General features: G+C 33.9%; 1 protein-coding gene across 1 annotated transcript; it reads right to left on the bottom strand.

The window, feature by feature from the left end:
- Positions 1 to 16,522: 16,522 nt before the first annotated feature.
- Positions 16,523 to 20,072, bottom strand: LOC143074170 (transmembrane protein 45B-like; the record flags this gene model as incomplete). The annotated part of the gene is made up of 2 exons (XM_076249719.1): positions 16,523 to 17,414; positions 19,838 to 20,072. Coding segments are annotated over 2 exons (855 nt in total), but the record flags the coding sequence as incomplete, so codon positions are not given.
- Between the last annotated feature and the right edge of the window lie 2 nt (positions 20,073 to 20,074).

Here is a 20,074-nt window from a genome sequence, read left to right as displayed (position 1 = left end):
GCAATTGCTGATCTTCCAAATGTCTCGCCTTAGTCTCGTCGTAAAATTGGGACGCCGTCACATATTGATTTGATGTTCCTGATTGACCGCTGGTACCTTGCGACTTATCCAATAGAAATCCATGAGCGGTGAGGAACACTAGGAACAAAAGAAAGAACTTCATCTCCATACTGTTTTGACAGAGAATAAACTAATGTTGAACATATCTTCTATTTGATTTAATGATAAAATGTATCTATCCAAATATATCTATGTTTGCATTATTTATCAACTATTATTACCTAAATTCAATAAAATGCACATTGCACTGATATAATTACAGTCCGGCTACGTAGAAGTTAACGATATAAATGATTCATGAACGATTAACGAACGCAAATCAAACGCTGAACTCGTACGCAGACGCTGAATCTGGAAATAGTATAATATGTCCCAGTCTTAACGAACGGTGAACGATTAATATGTGGATATGCTCCGTGTTAGCATCCTTTCTGAGGAGCGTCACGAGTATATATGGTATTCTAACGCTTTTAGGTGATATATTTTATCATCATTTTTATTATATATATTTTTATCCAACTTAATCATAGGTTTGAACATTGTTTTCAATTTAGACTTGCATATAATTTGTCTAATACATCAACCCAACAATGTAGATCTGTAAATTTGCTTTCGCAATTTTGTTGTTCTTCCCTCACCGGGATTCGAACTCGTGCTACTGAGATATCGTGACACCAAATCGCCTGCACTGTATCCGACGCGCTAGACCACTCGACCACCTGGGCTTCACAAAAATAAAGCTTTCGGTGGCCGGGTGTTATCTTTCTCGTCAGTTTTAATCTAACGTCGTAATACAGTACATGATATATAAGGCATAAAGATGGTATTGTTACAGATCAGCTGAAATATCTATTGTAAAGGATCCTACAAATTAATGCAAGATACTCTCAAAGAGTATTAAGTACGTATAAACCAGTGACAACTCTATAACATATTGATCCATCGGATCACCGGCAGTGATGGTGATACATGGCTGTGTAAATTCTGTATATATAATTCGTCTAAAATATCAGCCCAACAATGTTAGATCTGTAAATTTGCTTTCGCAAATTTTTTGTTCTTCCCTCGCCGGGATTAGAACTCATGCCACTGAGATATCGTGAACCAAAATGTTAGCATATTTGGAAGTTTTTAACAACCTTGACTGTTTAATTATTATTATGATTGTTTATTTTCATTTTTATACGACAGCACAATTTTGTGTGTTCGTATTGTGTCATTGCGATAGCTGTATAACTTGAGTAAAAGTATAAAGATATCTATGAAATTGTACCACAAAGTTCAATACCTCAATAGGAAGATTATTGAGTTTGGGGGTAATTGTCCGTACTTTTTAGAAATTAAGGGCTAAAAAGGAGCTAAGACTAGTTTTTTTTCTTATTTCAGGACAATAACTTGTGTATGAATCCCTATGGAAGTTGACGAGAAGGTTCATTACCTCAAAGGGACGGTTAGATTGATTTTTGATGTTATGGCCCAAACCGTTTAGAAATTCTGGACCAAAAATGGCAAAAACAAATTAAAGAGGAATTTCTTGTTTCAGGAGAATAAACTTGATAATAAGTCTATGGATTTCTAAGAAATTGTACTACAAGGTTCCATACGATAAAAGGAATGTTGTGATTGATTTTGGAAATGGGCCACAAACAATACTAATACTGTGTATAAATTGCATATTTTTTTACCATTTACTCATTAAGTTCAAAAGACTTAAAAGTTAAATTTGTTTGAAAAAAAAACAGTGATTCTTTGGGTTCTTAGATATGCTGAATCTTTTTTTTTTTTATGTTGGAAGTTGATGTAGATTGGTCAACATTACAGTCTAAATTGGTCCCAAATTAAACTTTGTTTCGACTAAAGAAAATGAAATCATGGGGTTCTTTGAAGTGGTTTTGATTTTGCCATTTTAATAGGAACTTTCCGATTTTAATTTTCCTCGGCGTTTGATAATTTTGATATTTTTTTATATCAATTTATTTTTGGTCCAGTTTTTAAGTTGGTCCAAAACAGGGTTGAAAATAATAGTCCTGTGACATGCTGAAACTTACTGTGTATTTAAATTTTGAATTGTTAACCCTGTTTTTAAATTGATCAACGTTGAGGTCAAAAGGGTCCAAGATCAAAATTAGTTTTATCAAAATTTAAAATCTTGGGATTTTCTGATAATTATGCTGAATCTACCGTGTATTAAAATTTTGAAGATTCGACAATAATAGATAAAATTATAATTTAAAATTGTTCATTTCTTGGACCACATTCATTGTCAGATACCTTCACAATCAAAATTTGGAGCTGTATTACAGCAAGCTCCATACTTACCCCAACTATTCAGGGTTCGACATTTGCGGTCGTACCAAGCTGTACTCCGCAGAGCATTGCTCTTCATCTTTTTGATAAACTTTGGATTTTCAAATATTTTGGCCACGAGCATCACTGAGTCGAATAAAGGCAGCAGCAGTACTTGTTTGAAAAAACAATGTCATATTCTCTATATGCGTGTATAAACAGTGCATGCAGTGCTATAGTTTCAATGAATCAGTGACATTTCAATGGTCTAATGGATGGCGTTATTGATCATAATGCAGGGTTGAATACTGTATACTAATGATGAAACTTTATTCTATGGGTTAACACTGTATTCCAGGGATGAACACGATATTCCAGACATTGACACTGTATTCCAGGACTGAACACTATATTTCAAGTGTTCACAATGTACTATAGGCCAGGGACTAACATAGTACTATAGAAATTCCCTGTATAGGGTGAAAACTGTGTTTTAGGGATGAACACGATATTCCAGGGATGAATACGGTATTCTAGGCTGAATACTATTCTAGGGATGAATACTTTATTCTAGAGTGGACACTGTATTCTAGGGGTGAACATTGTATTGTAGGGGTGAACACTGTATTCTAAGGGTGAACGCTGTATTATAGGGATGAACACGGTATTCTAGGGGGTGAACGCTGTATTCTAAGGGTGAACGCTGAATTCTTGGCATGAACACGGTATTCTAGGTGTTAACAATGTTACTTGTACTATTGGGTGACACTGTTTTATATGGGTTAACACTGTACAATTTGTATGGTTGAACACTGTATTTCAAAGGCGTACACTGTTTTCTAGGCCTGAACACTGTATTCTAGGTGTTAACACTGTATTCTAGTTATTCTAGGCGTTAACACTGTACATTTTCAATACAGTGTTCCAAATAAATGACATATACTGGTGATCACTATGCAAATATTATAACAAATGTAAAATTCAATGCATTTTTTATTCTAACAAAATCCAGGTTTAAATGGTTAAATTACAGCTGGTAGAATATATAATTATGACATAAAATATGCTGAGGTATAAAAGAAGTTTGTCAAATCAAGGAGGTTATATGAGAAGGAGAGTGAAAACTCTGCTTGATACAAAATTAGCATCCCCAGGATAGCAGTTCAATCAGAGAAAAATGATAAATATAAAGGAGGGTTTGGATGGGGTTAAATGATTAAAGAATAATGCCCTTAAAAAATGAAGATATAGACAATAGAGAATAACGGGCAAAAATCAAAGCGCTGTAAGCGCTGAAGGCAGTTAACCAAAAACCCAAAACCAAGGCAAATTATAAAAACTGTAGCAATGTTGCTTGAACATTAAACATTCATATAGAGTACATTTATGTTTATCTAATGAATTAATTATTAAGGCAAATAAATATGTTATCAAGGTTTCAAAAGCAATTATGCATACATCAATGCATATTTTTTATGGTACAAGTTTGCAATGATTGCAGTTGTTCTACTTGGTAGTCAACGTTGGTTTTAGTTGACTGCTAGTAGTACACGTTGACCTAGTACGAACATGTAATAGTATGAATGGACTGGTTTCCCTGGAAAGAAAACTGAGTTTGTGTTCTATAGTACAAAAGTTATGAGACACGAATCAGACAAATATTTGAACTACTACAGGGATCAAAGGTGAGGTCTGACTGACCTGCCGAAAGTAAATGTAAATGATTTGTTATTTTGTCCCATACATGAATATATATGGTTAAGGGGTGGGTATACTATCTCGATGGTTTTCAAGTTCTCAAATAGGAAGGGTAGGATGACCCGAGGGACTTCTCCTACATTTCATTTCATTTGTTATATTGTCCCATACATGAATATATATGGTTAAGGGGTGGGAATATCATTGGTTTCTAAGTTTCCAAACAGGACGGGGTAGAATTACCCCAGGGACTCCCCTATATTTCATTCAATTAGTTATATTGGCCCGTACATGAATATATATTGTTTCGGTGTGGGGATCTCAACCGTTTCCAAGTTCTCAAACAGGAGAGGTGGGTTGACCACGGGGACTTCCCCTATATTTTATTTGATTTGTTATATTGTCCCATACATAAGAATTAAAGTTTTAGGGGTGAGGATCTTGACCATTTCCAAGTTCTCAAACAGGAGGGTGTACGGTGACCCCAGGGACTCCCCCTATATTTCATTTGAATTGTTATATTGTCCCATCCATGAATTTATATGGTTGAGGGGTGGGGATCTCAACAATTTCCAAATTCTCAAATAGGAGGGGTGGGGTGACCCAAGGGACTCCTCCTATATTTCATCTGAATTGTTATTTTGTCCTATACATGAATATATATGGTTTAGGGGTGGGGATCTCGACCGTTTTTAAATTCTAAAACAGGAGGGGTGGGATGACCCCCAGCGACTCTCCCTATATTTCATTTAATTTTTCATATTGTCATAAACATGAATATATATGGTTAAGGGGTGGGGATCTCGACCGTTTCCAAGTTCTCAAACAAGAGGGGGTGTGTGACTCCAGGGACTCCCCTTATATTTTATTTGATTTATTATATTGTCCTATACTTGAATATATGGTTCAGGGGTAGGGATCTCGACCGTTTCCAAGTTATCAAACAGGAGGGGTTGGAGTGGCACAAAGGACGTCACCTATATATCATATGATTTGCTTATATAATTTAGCTGCATAATTTGTGAAAGTAAAGTAAAAAACTTCCAGGTACTTTATTTGACCCTTCAAAATTGAGAAAAAAATACCCCTTCAAAATTGCAGTAATAGGTTTACACTTAGTCTTTAAAAGCATCTCACATGCATTATCATCATTTATCACTGAAAAAGAAAATTTATACTGTGACCATGCATAGGCAGATCCAAGGGGCTGGGGGGCCCAGGCCCCCCCTTTCGTGGGAAAAAGTTCGTTGATTATATAGGGAATCATTGAAGCATGACTGGAGCGGGCCCTCCTTAGGTCAGTCAGCGCGCACCCCCTCCTTTAGTAAAAGTTCTGGATCCGCCACTGCCATGAACATATATATTTTTAGATATACTGTTCCCAGCTGTCACATTGTATTGGATTTTGACATTAAAATTTTCCAAAAGTAATTTTGAGTGTCTATATAAAATATTTTCAGCTTTTTCTATCTTTTACATATATTTTAGTTTTCAATTCTAGTGTTTATATTCATTTGCCATGCATAGATGTATTTTGTCACCTGCCTGGATTTTTTGGTAGAAAATCGCCTAAACCCGGAATTACCCTTATCCGCTTCCGGAATCGGATCCGATATTGTAAATTTTATCTTCACGGCCGCAATTGTTTTTTTTTTTGTTAATCAGATACGAATTTACTCACATTTACACATTATTTGTCTACGTTTTCCGTATAGAGCTAGCGGTTGAACAAAATGAAGCGATGTCATGAATTATGATGAAAATAAGTTTTTAGATCGTTTATTTGGAGACTTTGGTGAAAAGGTTTGCAAAGTTATTTCTAACTTTCTTTGAATTGGAAGTTGAGTCCGTCGGGAGTACATTTTTGTTGCTAGAAACCAAGTCGAATTTCCGCGTGCAAAAGTGGGAAGCCGCGGACCTCGGACACCACTAATTTGCACCCCTACCACAAAATTGAAAAGATACGAAATTTTCGTCTTCTAATTTGAAATTGCCGCCAACAGCCATGAACAGTTGAACTTATAATAAATAGACTACTGACGTAGTTGTACTACGTATTGATGACAAAGAATATTCCTACGACTTTTGCCATTTGGGAAATCTAAACTACTTGTCTTTAGAGATTTTCGGCGATTAAATATGTCATACAATTGTTCTTTGACATCTTAGCCAAAAGCACAGGTCATAATAAACTACACAAGGACTCTTACAGAGGACTACTTCTTATGTGTAACTTCAAAATTTTTGGCTGATTCGACGATCATTTAAGGTTTTTCAGGTCATATTTTTTGTAATCCAGAATAAAAAGTATTAAAAACGTGTTCAATTAGTTATATATAACATAGTAGCCAGCTAGAAAATAACGACGGCAAGTATTTCAGCATTTATTGGGTAGAACACAAATCTAGAGTGCTCGCATAATGCAGCTTAACTGCATAAAAATGAAGATTAGAGAAAAAAGGGATTAATATTTTGAAGATTAGAGAAAAAAGGGGTTAACTTTTTAAAGATTAGAGAAAAAAAGGGGTGAAAATTAAATGTTTTCAGAATAACAGACCCCCCCCCCCATTCCAGACCCTCATAAAGAAACCGACATGTTTATCACCCATTTGACATAGCCCTCTGATGTACCGGGCTGTTAACACGAGCAGTTCGTGCTATTAGATAAATCACATATATGTCACGTGATTGTTATCAGTGACTGGGTCATTAAAGTACAGGTGTATTTTTGGTAACAATGCAGTGTATAGGTGTTAATGATTTGGAAAAAGATTTGAAGCGCAATTTCAAAATCAATCGTCTGTCTACGGTGAAAAAAAAGATTAAGAAATGACAAAGTTACGAGGGTTTAAGTAAGGGAAAGCTAGTGTGCGATTTTTATTCAACACTACATTGCTTTAAAAAAAGATTTTTGCTTCACCTTTCTATTTCTGTTTATGATAATTGGCAGGAAATAATCATAGAAAATATACGAATATGCAAAGTACTTTAGTGACGGTGACCGGTAACGACCGGAAGGAATATTTGCAATTGAAACATAGAGAAATTTATCGAAAACAACGTAAAAGTGACTTCCTGTTGATATTAACATTGACGGCAATGAGACGAATATTCGTTTCATTTCTATTGGTAATAAGTTTACTTTTAACATAAAATTGTAATTTTTAATTACTTTAATAAAAAATATCACAAAAAATCTTTTTAACATGTCAATAATTGTATATTCGGTCAGTTTATGACACCTCGGGTTTTTCCGTACTTACTCGGTATGTAATTAGGACAGAATCTCCCTCTGTGACAGAGTCGATCTCAACTTATTTACACCCACTTACAGAAAAGTTGGTAACATTTTATGTGTAATTATCGTCTTTCGTCCTCTCTTCTTCTCATATAACCTCCTTGGTAAAATATATCTACATGTAATTCATCAGTCATAATGACACATAACAAACATGATTAAAGGCACTATTAAGTAGCATATGTACCTGACGATATCAGGATATTGGTATTTAGTCAAATCTTAACCGGAATTTGTGACACAATTAGAATTCTAAAATTTATAGAATGCAAACAAATTCAATATGTTGATTGTCAACCTTGAACAGGGTTATAATTTTATCTTATACATGTAGTTTTTTTTTATTGAATTTAAAATCGTTACAAAATCTGTAATGTACTAGATACTCGTATTTTTCATTAGTTTATCAAAGACATTTGTGTATAAAATTATTATCTTTAATTTCTTTTGTTTGTTTTGAAATGTTTAAAATTAATATATACCAATGATCACCAATATAAAGAATTATTTTGTTATCTTATAAATATGTTTTTGTTATCTTTAAGTATTCATACCGTGTTTATACTTCTTAAATAAGTAAGGCCAAATCTGCCTTCATCATCATTAACTTTCTTAGAGCGATGAGAGAAACTGCGCTACATCACAGATCACAGGCACTCGTTTCACAATAAAAATTTCCTTTATTATACCTTAATATACCATTAAGGTATATAGGGGGAAATATTCTGAAACAAGTGACTATGTCACAGAAAAAACATATTCCAAGAATTCATGAAATTGCTCTCTATTTAAGCCATATCCTTGAAATTATTAAAAAAAAAACCCACTTTTTTCCTTCTTTTAATTTGAGGTACTGTATGCCGGTATCAAAACATTAATTGTGCTATCACAAATACACTGTTTCAAGTTGTGGTATGCATAAAAAATGTCCTGCAGCATTCGTCCTTCTACTCGTAAAGGCATTTGTTTCTAAGATCGATATGGTGTATACCATTATGCCAGAACTCAAATAAAGCAGAAAGCTGATGTAACTGATCTGCTTTACTCCATCCCTTAAGACAAATACATGAAAGAAGTGTAATAACGCCTAACACAAACACACATACGCACAAACACAAAACAGTACACCATAGCCACCACTTTATTCCAGAAGCTTCTAACTGATGCCGAATTCTAGAGTGTAAAATTGTAATTGGGACCTACCCAAAACAATTAGAACTTTTCTGAAAAAGACTATAAATGACTGACTGCCTAAGAGGGTGCCATCTCCAGTCATGCTTCAGTGATTGCCTATATAATTAACCAAATTTAACTTTCATTGGATAGTTAACTTTCAAGTTCTGATCATAAAGTTCTGCTGTCTTATGAACACTTGTAGCACCTGATCAAACCAAAGTTACAAGACTTTTAATTTAAGATTCAAGATATATCTGCACCAATATATAATCAATTCTCATTTTAAATTCTTAATTCATGATGTTAACACATAGTAAGTGATACGTAAAATAAATAATATGTCAAAAAAAAATAACGCTTATTAAAATACCCTGTCAGAAAACAACTGGTATGTAAAAGATGTACCTATATAACTTCTTGGAAAGAATCAAATAAGAGTATTGTTACAGGAAGATAACCCATCTTTTAATAAAAACAATTGACTATGAAATACTTGCTGATATAAAAAGTAAAATAGACATAAATGTCACAGGCACTATCATGACTATATTACACAATTAAACAACAAATCACAAATTCAATTTAATGATTAAAAAAGTCCAAATAATATGACAAAGTCGAAACAGTGACTGCTAGTATGCCTTTTATGCCTAAACTACTAGAGAGTAATAAAATATGAATAATTTTCATATTTATACTGGCCATTAAATGGGATATTCCCCTTACAAAATAATTATCATTGGAAAAATTGTCAATTGATTGCCATATATAAAGTCCCCACATACAAATTAGTACATATACTTAGCAAGTGAAAAATGTGGTGCTGTAACCAATGATTTAAGGAATGGATAATCCAGAAGTCCCATAGGCTTTATAGCACCAGTGCTTTATCAATATATATATAGCAACGGCCAAGGCTTTATCAATATTTATAGCACCAGGACTTTATCAATCTTTATAGCACCAGGGCTTTATCAATCTTTATAGCACCAGGACTTTATCAATCTTTATAGCACCAGGGCTTTATCAATCTTTATAGCACCAGGACTTTATCAATCTTTATAGCACCAGGGCTTTATCAATCTTTATAGCACCAGGACTTTATCAATCTTTATAGCACCAGGGCTTTATCAATCTTTATAGCACCAGGACTTTATCAATCTTTATAGCACCAGGGCTTTATCAATCTTTAAAGTACCAGGGCTTTATCAATCTTTATAGCACCAGGACTTTATCAACCTTTATAGCACCAAGGCCTTATCAATCTTTATAGCACCAGGACTTTATCAATCTTTACAGCACCAGGACCTTATCAATCTTTATAGCACCAGGACTTTATCAATCTTTATAGCACCAGGACTTTATCAATCTTTATAGCACCAGGACTTTATCAATCTTTATAGCACCAGGGCTTTATCAATTTTTATAGCACCAGGGCTTTATCAATCTTTATAGCACCAGGGCTTTATCAATTTTTATAGCACCAAGGCTTTATCAATCTTGATAGCACCAGGGCTTTATCAGTCTTTATAGCACCAGGACTTTTATCAATTTTTATAGCACCAGGGCTTTATCAATCTGTATAGCACCTGGGCTGTATTAATCTTTATAGCACCTGGGCTTTATCAATCTTTATAGCACCTGAGCTTTATTAATCTATATACCACCTGGGCTTTATCAATCTTTATAGCACCAGGGCTTTATCAATTTTTATAGCACAAGTGCTTTATCAATATATATAGCACCTGGGCTTTATCAATCTTTATAGCATCAGGGCTTTATCAATCTTTATAGTAGCAGGTCTTTATCAATTTTTATAGCACAAGTGCTTTATCGATATATATAGCACCAGGGTTTTATTAATCTTTATAGCATCAGAGTCCAATGGTGCTATCTAACTATCTTTTAAAATAGGATTTTTAATACTGTAGATTCATTGTTTTTCATTGGATATCAATATCTGTGGATTTCGTGGGTACAGGTGAACAATGAATTTAAATATTCAAGGTATAATATATTTCCAATAAATTGTATATATGCAGACTTTGGCTAAACCAAGGTATTAAATCTACGAAACTCTCATCCACGGAAATTAGTTCAAAATAAAATAAATGAATCCACAATATTTTAAGTTGTGATAACAAATAAATTTTATAAATTATACAATCAGTGGCTACTGGCCATGCTGTTTCAGCCAGATGTGAGGGTAAAACTGTCAGTCATGTTTACAAAGGCTTTATCAAATCACTGATATATAACCTTATTCATGTGATGTTTGTGAAGGCTTTATCAAACCATTTATCTATATATATCTATATATATTATGTTATTGATATTAGTTCATGTGATGTTTGAAAAGGATTTATCAAACCACCTAATCTGTATAATGTGATGTGAAAAGCATCTAGTACATTTATATATTACAAAGTGCAAAGCTCTTTGGCTTATATTGGTGTCTTGTGTTGATACAGTGTGTAATATTGAAAAAGCTATATGAAATTCTCTATAATTTAGCAGTATAATTTAAAGGAAATAATGCTATTTTTATATGACGGATTCATTATTATTCGTTGGATACCAATTTTCGTAGGTTTCTTGGATACAGGTTAACCACGAATTCAAATGTTCAACGAATAAAATGCATTCAATAGGCTTTGTATACAGAGATTGGCAAAACCACGAAATCAAATATCCACGAATTCATATGAAAGTTTTTAGCAATCGACGAAAATTAATACCCATGAAAATAAATGAATCCACAGTAATTCCATGCACGGTGGTATTAGAAAATGCAGATGTGAACTCTGTGACATCTATCTTAAAGATGATTACTACTCTGCTTCAAAATAACAAGTTTTTTAAAAACTGTAATACATTGATTGTAACGAAAAAAGCAGGAAAAAAAATTAAGGGTCAGTGTGCTTGTTTTCTAGATATATACACATGTAAGTCATTGAAAATTATGTTGGAAATAATTCTCTCTAGACTCTTCATATATTTTAAATTGGGACCCTTTTTCTTTAAACAAGAGTGCACACCCTGAAATGTCTCGCCTTCTATACTAATCATTGATATTATGTTGATAGTCCTAAGTATAAAGCTAAGCTTTAATACAACTGTCACATAAACTTAACATTAACCAAGATAACTAAACAAAGACCAATGAACCTTGAAAATGAGGTCAAGGTCAGATGAACCATGCCAGGCAGACATGTACAGCTAACAATGCTTCTATACAACATATATAGTTGACCTATTACTTATAGTTTAAGAAAAATAGACCAAAACACAAAAACTCAACACTGTGCAATGAACCGTGAAAATGAGGTCACGGTCAAATAAAACCTGCGCAACTGACATAAAGATCATAAAATATTTCCATACATCAAATATAGATGACCTATGGCATATAGTATTAGATAAAAAGACCAAAACTCAAAAACTTAACTTTGACCACTGAATCATGAAAATGAGGTCAAGGTCACATGACATCTGCCCGCTAGATAGGCACACCTTACAATCATTCCATACAACAAATAAAGTAGACCTATTGCATATAGTATGAGAAAAACAGACCAAAACACAAAAATTTAACTATAACCACTGAACCATGAAAATGAGGTCAAGGTCAGATGACACCTGCCAGTTGGACATGTACACCTTACAGTCCTTCCATACACCGAATATACTAGCCCTATTGCTTGTAGTATCTGAGATATTGACTTGACCACCAAAACTTAACCTTGTTCACTGATCCATGAAATGAGGTCGAGGTCAAGTGAAAACTGTCTGACAGACATGAGGACCTTTCAAGGTACGCACATATCAAATATAGTTATCCTATTACTTATAATAAGAGAGAATTCAACATTACGAAAAATCTGAACTTTTTTTTCAAGTGGTCACTGAACCATGAAAATGACGTCAAGGACATTGGACATGTGACTGACGGAAACTTCGTAACATGAGGCATCTATATACAAAGTATGAAGCATCCAGGTCTTCCACCTTCTAAAATATAAAGCTTTTAAGAAGTGAGCTAACACCGCCGCCGCCGCCGTAGCCGCCGCAGCCGCCGGATCACTATCCCTATGTCGAGCTTTCTGCAACAAAAGTTGCAGGCTCGACAAAAATTAGGAAACGGTAACATAATTTTACAGCATTTTCAAATATGTTTTTTTTCAACTTTATATAATTAAATTATGAAAAGAAAAAAGAAGGGATTAGTGAGGAAACTTTTAAAATTGCACTACAGGGATCAAACCAGAGGATTCCGAATATCTGGCAAAAATGCAAAAAACAAAAGGAGCAAAGGTGACTGTCATCTTCAAAAATATTAACTTACAGAGACATGATACAATGTACATGTACATGTAGCACCAAATATGAATAAAACAAGAAGTAATTGTAACAGGATGCTGTTACGAAGTCTCCCAAACAAAGCTCCCATAACTCGCCATTCATATGGTCCCATGTTCATTTGATTTGATTTTTTGTCCCATACAGGAATATATATGGCTTACGAGTAGGGATCTCCACCATTTACAAGTATTCAAACAGGAGGGGTTATGGTGACCCCAGGGAATTTACCTACATTTCATTTCATTTGTTTTATTGTCCCCTACAAGAATGTATATGGTTTAAGGGTGGGGATCTGGACCGTTTACAAGATAATAGCACTTTCTTAAATTGAGCGGGGTGGGGCAACCCCCAGGAACTTCCCTTTAATTTCATTTGATTAGCTTTATTGTCCCCTACAAGAATATATATGGTTTAGGGGTGGGGATGTTGACTGTTTACAAGTTTTCAAACAAGAGGGGGTGGGGTGACCCCCTAGGGACTCCCCTCTTATTTCATTTCATTTGTTTTATTGTCCCCTACAAGAATATATATGGTTTAGGGGTGGGGATGTTTACCGTTTACAAGTTTTCAAACAAGAAGGGGTGGGGTGATCCCCTAGGGACTCCCCTCTTATTTCATTTCATTTGTTTTATTGTCTCCTACAAGAATATATATGGTTTAGGGGTGGGGATGTTGACTGTTTACAAGTTTTCAAACAAGAGGGGGTGGGGTGACCCCCTAGGGACTCCCCTCTTATTTCATTTCATTTGTTTTATTGTCCCCTACAAGAATATATATGGTTTAGGGGTGGGGATGTTGACGGTTTACAAATTTTCAAATAAGAGGGGGTGGGGTGACCCCCCTACGAACTTCCCTTTAATTTAATTTAATTTGTTTTATTGTCCCCTACAAGAATATATATGGTTTAGGGGTGGGGATGTTGACCGTTTACAAGTTTTCAAACAAGAGGGGGTGGGGTGACCCCCTACAGAATTGCCTTTTATTTCATTTAATTTGTTTTATTGTCCCCTACAAGAATATATATGGTTTAGGGGTGGGGATGTTGACCGTTTACAAATTTTCAAATAAGAGGGGGTGGGGTGACCCCCCTAGGAACTTCCCTTTAATTTCATTTCATTTGTTTTATTGTCCCCTACAAGAATATATATGGTTTAGGGGTGGGAATGTTGACCGTTTACAAGTTTTCAAACAAGAGGGGGTGGGGATGACCCCCTAGGGACTTCCCTTTAATTTCATTTCATTTGTTTTATTGTCCCCTACAAGAATATATGTACTTTAGGGGTGGGGATCTGGACCGTTTACAAGATAATAGCACATTCTCAAATTGACTGGGGTGGGGATGACCCCCTGGGACCTCCCATTAATTTCATTTGATTTGTTTTATCGTCCCATTCAAGAATATATATGGTTTAGGGGTGGGGATCTGGACCGTTTACAAAATATAAGCATATTCTCAAATTGAAGGGGGTGGGGATGAACTCCCAGGGACTCTCCCTATATTTCATGTGATTTGTTTTATTGTCCTATAATCAATTCTGAAGACTGCATGTATCTATCACTAACAGTTTTCAAGTCATATTCATTTGAAAATTTTAGAAAATAAAATCCCATAGGGTTCTATAGTAAACCCCTTCCTCCTTTCTAACCCCCAAAATACCCCTTAATAGACCCAAATGCACAAACGAAAGATTGATGGCTCACCTAGACATATTAGTCTACCATTTTATGAAATTCTAAGTCAATCTGACAAGTGGTTTTGGAGAAACGCTGCGGACAAGTTCATTTTTTAAAGTGGCGGAAGAAGAGGAAGAAGAAGAAGAAGAATAATAAAAATAATAAGAACTGAGCAAAAACAATAAGTCTCCAAACTTTGTTTGGGAGACTTAATAAAACGTAAATGTCAACAAGACAGCAACTGAACTATACAGGTTAACAAATCTTCACAACGTTTTAGCTATCATACAACATATAAAGCTTTAACTCAATCTGGATGGATAAAATTTACCTTCCAGATATATATAATGCCCACAAAAAATTGTAAAAAAAAAAAAAGTGACACTGACAAAATGAATGAAGATTTCAGACTTGGTACAGGCACACATTAACATAAAATAGACAACAATAGCAGTCAGGGGTAAATCTCATACAAGTGTTTTATTTATTTACTGGCAAAATAGATAGGAGGTGGAGTATTATCCCTTAGAAATTCATTTTTTTTAAATTTCAATTAGTTAAAAGTCTTATTTTCTCCTTTTTTGAATTTCTCTTGAAAGCATTGCTCTAAACAGCATGAACAGGCTAATATTTCAACTTACAATTATTTTTTTAATATGAAATTTGCATAATTTCTATTTTTTGAATTTTTTAATAAATTATATGTTTATTCTGTTTTTTAATGTTCTGTGCGGTGCACAAATCTTTCATTCACAAAGATGGTAGCATATTTTCAATAGAATGTACTGTGCAGCGTAATACTATCTATACAAAATACCATGTATGGAAAGTATTATGCACTGCTCAAAACATAATAATACAATGCAACATAAAAGGGGGAGGGGGTCTAAGTAGTTACTACTATAATCACTAGCCAGTCAACACTGATGTTGTTGAATTAGACCCCTCTCGTGCAGGTGCACTTGACTTCAATCTTAATTGATTAGGATTGTCAGTTTACCTATCGAAGAGCGGTGGTTTTGTCTTGGAACTCCGGCTTCAACCACCAATAAATGACATGAAATACTGCGGCATCATTTTTATTGGTGTGGCACCATTTTTTTTCGTGTATCTCATTGGTACAGATTAACCACTAAATCAAAAGTCTAATGAATTACATATTTTCCATAAGGTTGTGTGCATACATTGGCAAAACCACAAATTCAAATATCCACAAAAATGCAAGTTTTTCTAAATCCATGAAAATTGGTACTCACGAAAATAAAAGATTCCATAGAAGCCCAAAAGGATGCTAAAAGTGGCGTTAAAACACCTTAAAAAAATATAAAATCAATACAAGTTGAAGGATTGCAAAAAGTAGATGCATTAACCATATAAAGATGCCCATTACTCAAAATCTGTGTGTTATACAAATATATCTATGGTTTGGTTTAAAAAAAGACCTAAAAATATTAACAAAATCTTGAAACAAACATGTAATGTATTTTCTACAAAAAAACAATGCATAAAAATAAAACAATTTCTTAACCATATTTAAACAAATATTACCTCAGTATTGTAAAAAGAACATGCACATTGTCCAGTACATATATTTTACACAAACACACATTTTGTAAAATGAACAAATAAATATAGTATTGTAAAAAGTACATGCACAAGTATATATATTTTACACAAACACATTTTGTAAAAATTCTTTATAGGGATTTGGGACTTTAATCATGTTATTGGCTGTATTTGGCTTGAATATGACAAATAAATATTAAAAAAATATGGTAAAGTTGTACATGATATAATTTAATCTCTGATTAAGAAATTTGGTTGATCAACCTTGTTTTCCAAATGCAGAATATTAAAAAAAAAAATTAAAAATGCCCAGGTATCAAGATAAAAAAAAAGATTGTAATGCTTTACATTATGATAATTATTAAATTATAAAATAATCAAAAAGTTTCACAATTGTTCAACGTAACTAAAAAATACCCAGATATTAAGATAAAAAAATTAGATTCTAATGCTTTACATTATTGAATTTCCGATATATAAAATAATCAAAAAGCTTCACAATTGTTCAAAGTCACATTAATTTGAGTAGAATTTTAAAATATTTTAGCATCTAAATTGAATTATTTCATGTACAGAATGTGCAACAACAAATCTACAGAAAAGCACCATGGTCATGATATAATAGGGAAAAAAGCAAAACAAGGGTAGACAACTCTTTCTGATTGTTATAAACATTATTCAACATCAGAATCAAATCTGTTCAATAGTGGATAATCAAAGCGAACTCTGTTGTGTAAACAAACATTATCATCTGTGATGTTATAATCTAAAGGTAAACAACAACACTTATTGTGGGTAAATAGTTTGTATGTAATCAACCAAATACACAACATGAGTACTCCGTTTATTGCACAATGCCACGTAAAATATAGTGTGACCATCCACGCATTGTCTTTTGTATCTATTGACAGTTCTTTGTCTTCCAAAATGATCGACGTGTGTAAAGTCCATGTTCCAAGTACCATGACGAAGACTCCACGAAACAATGGGAAAATTAGGTTAGTTCGAAACTTCATTTCTAAGGCAGTGACAACACAACATAATACGGCTGTATACTGAATGAGATTGTGTACTACACATTTTACCGAATATTCTGTTGCAAAATGGCAGCCATAAAGTAAGGCCTGAGCACCAAAGGCAAATATCAAGGTCACATATTCAAGGTCATTTACAATCAACTTGATCTTATAATGCTGAATAATCTCAATGATAAAACTAAATGAAAAAAAGGCAAAAACAGTCATGTGTAGGAGATTCTCATAGTGTAAATTTTTAGCATGACCAAAATCTGTCGCTAAGGCCAACCTTAAAAATATGTTTGTTTGCAGTTTTCCGACTGTACCTTCAGACTGAAGGGTCGGTAGGTAGGAAAAATATTTTATTTTATCAGCCAAAATACAGTTTGAACAAGCAGTTACACTAAACCAAGTTTCTTGTGAAGAAAAAAAAACATTTTAAAACAACAAACACTGGACATGCTGAAAACTAACATCAAATGAACAGGCATTTTCAGATAATAAAACTTTTTAACCAAAACTGAAACTTTAACATAGTGTCATTATCCAATTTATGACATAAAATATGGTATAATTATTAAATACTGGAACACTTATAAACAAGGAATGTCATTATGACTAGAACTGTTTTAAAGAAATATATTCAGACATGCATGCTTCTTGACTAGAATGTTTTCATGAGTAGAGTATTTTCATCAGAAAAATGTAGATATTAAAGATTTATAAGACAATGTAATAAAGAGTGTATTTTAAAAATAAAATAACCATTGAATCTTCCTCAATTGAAACTAGAGGCTCTAAAGAGCCTGTGTCGCTCACCTTGGTCTATGTGAATATTAAACAATGGACACAGATTGATTCATGACAAAATTGTGTTTTGGAGATGGTGATGTGTTTGTAGATCTTACTTTACTTTTCATTCTTGCTGCTTACAATTATCTCTACCTATAACAGTACTTTCTGTGGAAAATGTTATTGAAAATCTTCAAATTTTAAGAAAATTGTTAAAAATTGACTATGAAGGGCAATAACTCCTTAGGGGGTCAATTGACTATTTTGGTCATAGTGACTTAATTTTAGTTCTTACTTTGCTGTACATTATTGCTGTTTACAGTTTATCTCTATCTATAATAATATTCAAGATAACAAAAAAAAACAGCAAAATTTCCTCAAAATTACCAATTCAGGGGCAGCAACCTAACAACCGATTATCCGATTCATCTGAAAATTCCAGGGCAAATAGATCGTGACCTGATCAACAATTTTACATCCTGTCAGATTTGCTCTTAATGCTTTGGTTTTTGAGTTATAAGCCAAAAACTGCATTTTACCCCTATGTTCTATTTTTAGCCATGGCGGCCATCTTGGTTGGTTGGCCGGGTCACGCCACACATTTTTTAAACTAGTTACCCCAATGATGATTGTGGCCATGTTTAGTGTAATTTGGCCCAGTAGTTTCAGAGGAGAAGATTTTTGTAAAAGTTAACGACGACGGACGACGACGACGGACGACGGACGACGGACGCAAAGTGATGGGAAAATCTCACTTGGCCAAGGGCCAGGTGAGCTAAAAAAGGGAACTTGAAAAAAAAGTATTAAGACATTTGACTGTTTTCATATTTCTAACAATATATTTAATTATACGTGATAATGTTATATTTTTGCCAGGCTTTAATCATGTTAATGAAAACCAAAGAAATCTAAAGTTTGGGGTGAAATCCATAGCACCCCATTAAGAGTAAATGGTCTGTACTGAAATGTTTTAATGCATAAAAAAAATTGGCAGCATAGCTCCTAAGGACATGTTTTAATTGAATTCACACAGGCCACACAGTTCATGCAGTTTGAGTTTATTTAATATTGTAAGAAAGAGAATAATTGCAATGAGTGGGGCAGCCCCCCCCTTATCCTAAAGGAGCATACTCATTGCAATCGAAGATAGATTTAATATAGAGAGAGTATATTTATTTTTCAAGCTAACCATTCATTTTCCCTAAATCTTTGTGTAGTTAGGGTTGCTTCTTATTGATTTGGCATGATCTATATCCATTAACACTTCAAATGAGCCCTTCCTCCGTACAGGCATGTTTACAGATATCCATGAAGATTTAAGTCACGGAGGAGTTGTTTCATCTTTGTCGTCTTCACAACGATTTGTAGAAAATATGCCATACTTCAAGCTGCTGTCGAATTATTTAACCACTGTATGAAATTGGTTCCATAAAGTCAGGCTCCACAGATTCTGTACCCGATTTGTTTGAGACAGAATGGTTATCGTGTCAGTTATGAATATCCGCTGCATCATCGTCAATGATATCATCACACATCATTACATGTGCCTGAATCTGTATAAACAGTTTACTAATAAACTTTTTTGTTTGTTATTTGTCTTAAAATTGACACGAGACGACAGCGTAAAGTACTCCTCCGTGACTTCATGGATACCTGTAACCAATTTCCATGTGCTTTATCATTACATGGTCACATGAACGCTTGACGGGAAGCTAAGAAAAACCGAACTTGAAATGCGTAATTGACCCAGACTTTAAATCATTTCCTGAAAAGACCCAAAGTTCCGGATCACGTCAATAGAAGTATTAAAAAAAAATTCTTCAAATTTAAAGCAATAAAATTTTCACAGTCGGGAGGATTTTCAAGGGTCGGTCGGTAAAATGCAAACAAACAATATTTTAATTTAAGCCTAATACTATTTCGTAAATGATGTAACTAATACTGAAGGCAAACTTGGTAAAACTCTCTATAGGAAATGTTCGACATGAATAACAACATGTATAGGATGTTGAGCTTTTAAAGTCGGTTCGTTGATCTTTTGCATAGTAAAACTTTTTCGTGATTTGGATGCTCCACCATATCCCACAAATCAGGAAAAAAACTCCCGATAAATGTAGTGATACGTCCATGAGAGTTATTTTTCTGA

Source organism: Mytilus galloprovincialis, chromosome 5 (assembly GCF_965363235.1).
Source record: "Mytilus galloprovincialis chromosome 5, xbMytGall1.hap1.1, whole genome shotgun sequence".
NCBI lineage: Eukaryota > Metazoa > Mollusca > Bivalvia > Mytilida > Mytilidae > Mytilus > Mytilus galloprovincialis.
The sequence above is the reverse complement of the archived record's forward strand: the minus strand, read 5'-3'. Positions and strand labels throughout refer to the sequence as shown.